The sequence below is a fragment of the Plasmopara halstedii genome (assembly GCF_900000015.1).
Source record: "Plasmopara halstedii genome assembly, contig: Scaffold_2881, whole genome shotgun sequence".
NCBI classification, from domain to species: domain Eukaryota; phylum Oomycota; class Peronosporomycetes; order Peronosporales; family Peronosporaceae; genus Plasmopara; species Plasmopara halstedii.
The window spans coordinates 552,094-558,370 of record NW_020189786.1 but is presented as its reverse complement, the minus strand read 5'-3'; the positions used below and the strand labels follow the sequence as shown (position 1 = coordinate 558,370).

At 49.3% G+C, this 6,277-nt stretch overlaps 2 protein-coding genes across 2 annotated transcripts; both read left to right on the top strand.

Moving 5' to 3' along the window:
* Nucleotides 1-2,361: 2,361 nt before the first annotated feature.
* On the top strand, nt 2,362-2,633 carry PHALS_05191 (uncharacterized protein; the record flags this gene model as incomplete). The annotated part of the gene is made up of 2 exons (XM_024718876.1): nt 2,362-2,417; nt 2,486-2,633. The coding sequence occupies 2 exons, from the start codon at nt 2,362-2,364 to the stop codon at nt 2,631-2,633; spliced, it is 204 nt and encodes a 67-aa protein (XP_024584232.1).
* A 1,084-nt stretch (nt 2,634-3,717) lies between these two features.
* PHALS_05190 (FOG: Transposon-encoded proteins with TYA, reverse transcriptase, integrase domains in various combinations) lies at nt 3,718-4,290 on the top strand (the record flags this gene model as incomplete). Its single annotated transcript, XM_024718875.1, has 2 exons — nt 3,718-3,943; nt 4,055-4,290. The coding sequence occupies 2 exons, from the start codon at nt 3,718-3,720 to the stop codon at nt 4,288-4,290; spliced, it is 462 nt and encodes a 153-aa protein (XP_024584231.1).
* Between the last annotated feature and the right edge of the window lie 1,987 nt (nt 4,291-6,277).

Genomic DNA, 6,277 nt, shown 5'->3' with positions numbered 1-6,277 from the left:
CCCCCGCCTCCTCCCTTGCTCACGAAAGGGGGGGGGGGTTCTACAGGAATAGAAAGTCGCGCCGGACCGTGAAGGACTCGTGAAACTGATGACCAAGCTCGCGGCCAAGGTCGACAGCTTGGAGCGTTCTTTTGGGATGCGACAGCAGGGCATGCCGATTACGCCGCCCAGACATGAGGCCGGAGTCGGTCAAAGCGTGTACCGTCAGGCATTGCAGCAAGGAGGCAGCTTAGGTATGCATCGCATGCAAATGCATGAGCTCGGCGCTTCAAACTCCGGCATGGGTGTGCAGACGCCAGGCGTACACGGTGGACTTGGTAATGGACATCAAGCGCAAGGTTTATCATTCATGACTAAAGGATCAGCGCCACCACCGCTGCAGTATCCGGCCCAGCAACCGGTGCACAGTATCTAGCGCACCAACCGCCGCCGCTGCATCTCAACGAGAGAGTGTCGTCGGCCAAGGACGCAAAGATCTACATGCGCACTTCGACGGCAGTGAAGTCTACAGTGGACTTGGGAGCGTTTTTGAGCAGCGGGCGCTACTCTTCATCGAGCAGATTGAGATGGCGGAGCAGGCGTGTGGCTACACCTGGCCGGAACGGTATAAGGTGAGCAAGTTTGGTCAGCATCTACGTAAAGGATGAGCTCTTCTAGCAGCAACACATCGTGCGCTGGTGGACCACACAGCCGACGCTTTGGTTCGTGATGGATCAGATGCACTTGTCACTCTAGAGGATGCTCCGACGCAGCATGGAACGAAGCTGTTTGGAGCCGAGAAGACCCAACAGCGATCGTGGAATGAGCACTACCTGTACCTGAATGCTTTCATGATGGCAACAAATGCGTCACCTACGTTGGTAATTAAGAACATCGTCAAGTACGCGGACCAGGACTCAAGGCACGCTTTGATGGCCAAGTGTAACATCACGCAACCAAATCCGCTTAAACAAAGCAAACGAGTTTGATGTGTGGGCCCGGATAATGTCTGATATGGACCGAGCAATGAAGCATGTTGGAAAAGATGTCGTAAATGCGGTGTCCGAAACACAAAAGGAAATGTGGCGATGCCACAACTGCTAGAAGATTGGACACCTGAAGAAGAACTTCCCGGGCCGTTCCACTGGAAACGACAAGAGCAAGTCAGTAAAGTTCGCACTTGCTGTCGAAAACGATGCCTAGGCAGTATCGCTAAGAGCTGGGTCCTGGACAGTGGCGCCAGCCGACATCTCGCCAACGACCCCGCGCTACTGACAAACATAATGGAGTGTTCTGTCGAGTACATCTGCGTGTTGCCGGATGGTCGGACGATGAGTGTGGCCAAGAAAGGATCGGTGGTTCTGCGAGCGACTGTTGATGGCATCACGACTGAGGTAAAGCTCAGTGACGTTTACTATGCACCGAAACTGGCGCAGAACCTGATCGCATACGGACGGCTGACTGCGAAAGGGTGCTCTCTCACCAAGCGCAACGGAAACTTGGCGTTGGCGAAGAGTGACCACGTGATGTTCTACGTTGACCTGGATCACAACGTGCTTGTAGCTAGACTCAACTCGGTAGCCACGACCAGTGCGAAGATGGAAAAACTGATCATGAACGTGGTGGACTCGACAGTCGTGTCGGTAGTCAGCGGATACCTTGATGAGGTCCCACGCACGTTTCGGTCATCTGGCGCTGGATACCATCGAGCGCATGGCGAAGGATGCATCCGGTATTTAGATATTTAACCGTGTGAGGTACCCATGTATGGTTTGTGCTGAGGTCAAGAAAACTCGAGCAAACAGCCGAGCTGGGACACCGGAAAGCACGCACCGATTGACAAAATCGGAAGAGTCATTTGTAGCGACCTGAAGGGTTCGATGACACCGCTTGATCGTTAAGGAAATTGATACTTGGTCAGCTTCCACAAATCAAACTGATGCGAGCGTTTCATGGCAAGAAGGAAGGACCTGGCTGACAAAGGGTTTGAGGACTTTCTTGCTGAATTCGAGAAGAGGTTTGGGTGTCGATTACACGTTCTCAGCACGGATGGCGGAGTAGAACATCGAAACATGGATGTCTTTTGCAAAAAAACGAAGCAGCCCATCAATCGGAAATCAAGCTGCAAACGGGAAAGCGGAGCGGATGCACCGCACATTCCTCAACATGACTCGGTGCATGGTGTTTGGTGCAGGATTGCCGCTGAAATTCTGGGGGTGACGCAGCTGAGTACGCCACCTACATTTTGAACCGGAGCTCGTCACGCGCCAATGAGGCTCGAAAGTCGCCACTCGAGATATTGACTGGTCAAGCGCCAACCCTTTGTAACATCGTGGCTTCGGATCCAGGTGCTCTGTGTTTTGTGACCCTGGTAAGCGCGCCATGAGCAAGAGGGCGTGTGAGGGCGTCATTGTTGTGAAAGCCAACACGACCAAGGAGTACAAAGTGCACCTGCCTTCGGAAAGCAAAGTGATTGTCACGCGCCATGTACAATACATATGCACAGTGGAGGAGGACGCAAGCGCCAAGGCACCAGCTGCTCGAATGCCCACGACGAATGCATCAACGAAAGTATTAAGTACACCCCGCAGATCTCGTCGGGTCGCGCCGCAAGTCACGCCGTCGTGCTGAAGCTGATGGAGATAAGGGAATAAAAATTACTCAGTGGACCGGTAGCTTTGATCGTAGCCAATGACGTTAACCCACATACAGATGACCCGGAGCCGAAAAAACCTATCGGCAGGCGCGCAAGTGTGCTGAGAGTGTACTGTGGGCGGTAGCTGAACAGGAAGAGCTCGCTGCCCTGCAAGCCAGCAACACGTGGAAGATCATCAAATGCAAGCCTGGTGCAGTTCGCTTGCATACCATGTGGGTGTACAAGAAGAAGCAAACGGGCAAAGCTCGACTGGTTGCCTGCGGCAACAAGAAGCTCGGCGTTAATGTTTTCCTCGTGTCTGCGGTTGTGATCACAATGACTGGTGTCAAATTAATTTTCGTCAAAGCGTTTATATGGGGTGCTCCCGCCAGGCATGGTGATGTTTCAAACGCGTACGAAAAGACGACAACAGCGGAGGGCACTGGGATCTTTCTGTTCGTCTTCGACGGACTCGTCATTACGAAAAAAGAGCGGAGGGCACTCGAAGCCGAGAGCGTGAATGAAGTTGGACTGCTTCTCGTGCTGAGCCTGTACGGTTTGTAGTAGGAAGGGTGCCTCTGGCATGAGCACCTACATCGTGTGTTGGTAAAGCTTGGGTTTAGCCAATGTATTACGGACACGTGCTTGTACTTTAAGGCAGACAGCGATGGGATGACGGCTGCCGAGACGTACGTGGACGACATACTAGTGACTGGTACAAACGTCAGCAGGGTCTCCCAATTCTTCACTGTTATGGCTGAGCTGGAGCCCAAGGACCTCAGAAATGCCAGTATTATTTTGGAAATTTGCGTGCAGTACGATGAGCTTAATGGCTACAAGTTCGACCAAGAAGTTACTATTGTGGAGATGCTCACCAAGTTCGGGTTGAAGAAAGCGAATCCAGTATCTGCACCAATCGGAGGAGAAAGCTCAGGCAGAGGCTGATATGGCCAAGCTTCTTCCGCATATGACGAAGGAGACAGCATCGTTGAAGCCGACGGTTAGTATTTCTCATTCACTATTAGGGAGATTGCTGTGGATCGCGAGATGCACGCGCCCGGACATCATGTTCGCTGTACATTGTGCAAAACGTCGAACGCGCTATGCGTATCTCTCGGTACCTTAGTGGCACCCGATCGCACAAGCTCGCAGGTGATGACGAGGCCAAGGAACTCTCGCTCTGGCTGCGCTCATACACTGAGGCTGGCTTTGCGGCTGACAAGGACGACAGGAAATCTGTGAGCGGTGCAGTCGCCCAAGTGAACGATATGACGGAATCACAGCAGTGCAAGAAGCAGGGTTTTGTGGCACATCGACAATCGAGGTGGAGTACGTCGCTGCGACGGTGGGCACACAAGAGCCTATCAGACTGAAATAACTACTGGGTGAGCTGAACATCGCCATCAAATTGCCTATAGACATGCTGGTAGACAATTCAAGCGGTTATCGTGCAAGCGCAGAGCGAAACAAGCTCGGCGAAGGCAAAGCACGTGGACGTCAAGCTTAAGTTCATCCAAGACTGTGCCAAGACGGGTGTCGTGGTGCCAGAGTATGTTGCTAGCGCTGAAATGCTCGCGAACCTGCTGACGAAATTGCTGCTGGCACCACGAAAGAAAGAGCTACGCGAAAAATCAGACTCGTCGACATCGAGTGATCCAAGGACCCCGAGGCTGTAGAGAGAGGTGTTGGATATGTATGGAAAAGCCAGCATACGCGCAAGCGACCGGAGACCAGCTCCCCGTGGGCCTTTTTGGTCGAGAATTTTGAAGCTTGGATTTTGACTAGGTTTCGCTAATGAGACCAATTGAATGAGGCGTAGACATTAGGACCAATCAGATCAGTCTTAGGCGCGTGTCTTTGTGGGATCACGTATCTTTAAAGTTAACGTGTAGTGTGCATGTAGAATCCAGCTAAATCTCCTTAAATATATTTCTCACTTTCACTTCTACCTTCTTCAGCACAAGTGCCCGACCAATAGTTAGACGACAAACAGAGAAGCTTTCATCGCTATGTTAAGCAAGTTTCCAATCTAGATTGAGGTTATCACATATTTTGATCGTTACGTAGCAGATCAACCCTATATTAAACCGTACAAAATGCTGTGTCATGTGATACTCGGGTATACCTGTTTAAAATTCGGGATGTTTCACACGATATCATCGTATCTGTCAGTGCGCCTAGGCGTTGGTTTAGAGCGATAGTGGGTCTGGTGAAGCAGTTGCCGTTGTGCATTTTTGTGGCAATATTGTTCCGTTGGATCCAGGCTCTTTAGCCCAGGCAGTCAATTCAACTGCCCGCTCAATCCCGGTTAAGCGGTGAATACATGTTAAACACAAGTCACAAGATGGACTAAAGAATCTAAGGCAAAGAGCTAGGTGTAGACTCGTGATGATACTTCTATTTTATTTCCGTAGAACATAGAGAATGAGTCAAGAAAGTTATCGGATGGTAACTTCTATATCCCAGTGCCCTCCTTGCTATAAGCACCGGAAGTGCAAGCGTTGCTTTTGCAAATTTTCCAAATCGTCGTTAGCACACAAACACGCACGCTCTTTATTAATATTTTGAAGAAGTAAAATTGATCGGTCAGTTGAACCCTATGCAAGATAGGCAGATAGATACTGGGTTCTGCTGCACCTTGAATAAAAGATCGTTGAGTCCACGCTAACAAATGCACATCAGATTAGCCCGAAAGCCACCTCTTGTGTGCAGAACTTAAATACCATAAACTTAATTCTGCCCATATTTAAGGGTATTACATTTTAAATAAGCTGCAACTGATGCGGAATATATATGCGGTTTGTTATTTTAAATACTGAGTTATGCACGGTCAGCAAATTCACGATTCCTACGAGGGCGTCTTGACTCTGATATCTTCCCAATTACATGATACGATACCTATCACGATCCTGGATAATACTTTACATACAGTATTCCACCACGGTAGATAACGCTCGGACTCTTTCTTTATAATTTCGACTTTTCCAAATTAGAAAAGTAATACAGCTAGCTGATTGATATCCCATTTTACCATCTATAATATCAAATTCTAATTTATGCGGTACATGAGGCTCACAGACCATTCACCCAACAAACCTCTCCAACTGCAGAGCCTTTCTTCAACCTATTATTTTATACCAGCAAATGGTACTTTACCATGGGACACGTGATCAGTCCAGGGTATATGGTAAGGCACTATCGTGTTCGAATAACATCACACCACGTCACAAGATTGATCGCTCTGACTGTGCTGAGTAGAGCACTAACTCATCGTAATTGTTGTGAGTAATCGGGCATAAGACGGTCCTGATGTTATATTTTACAAAATAGATGGTCTTGGTGCAGCATAGTCCAGAGTCGTATCTCCCGATTTGAATATATTAAATCCTTGCATCGAAGCTGATGCTATAGCTTCTTTACTGTTTTTGAAACGTGGCACGAACCATCGCCATAGGCAAAAATCGTTCACGCCTGGTAGCGTACACAAACAGATTTGACATCCTAGGCCAAGAAGTCGTAGGGCTTTTGGTATGATTGCTGGTGAAGCCTCGATAAGCGCCACCTGGATACAGCACGGCGCGCAATGAGAGACATGCCGACGATGGAGCAAGGCTCGAAGAAGCTGTACATCACCTGTGGTAGAGCTGGTAAATATAAATAAGA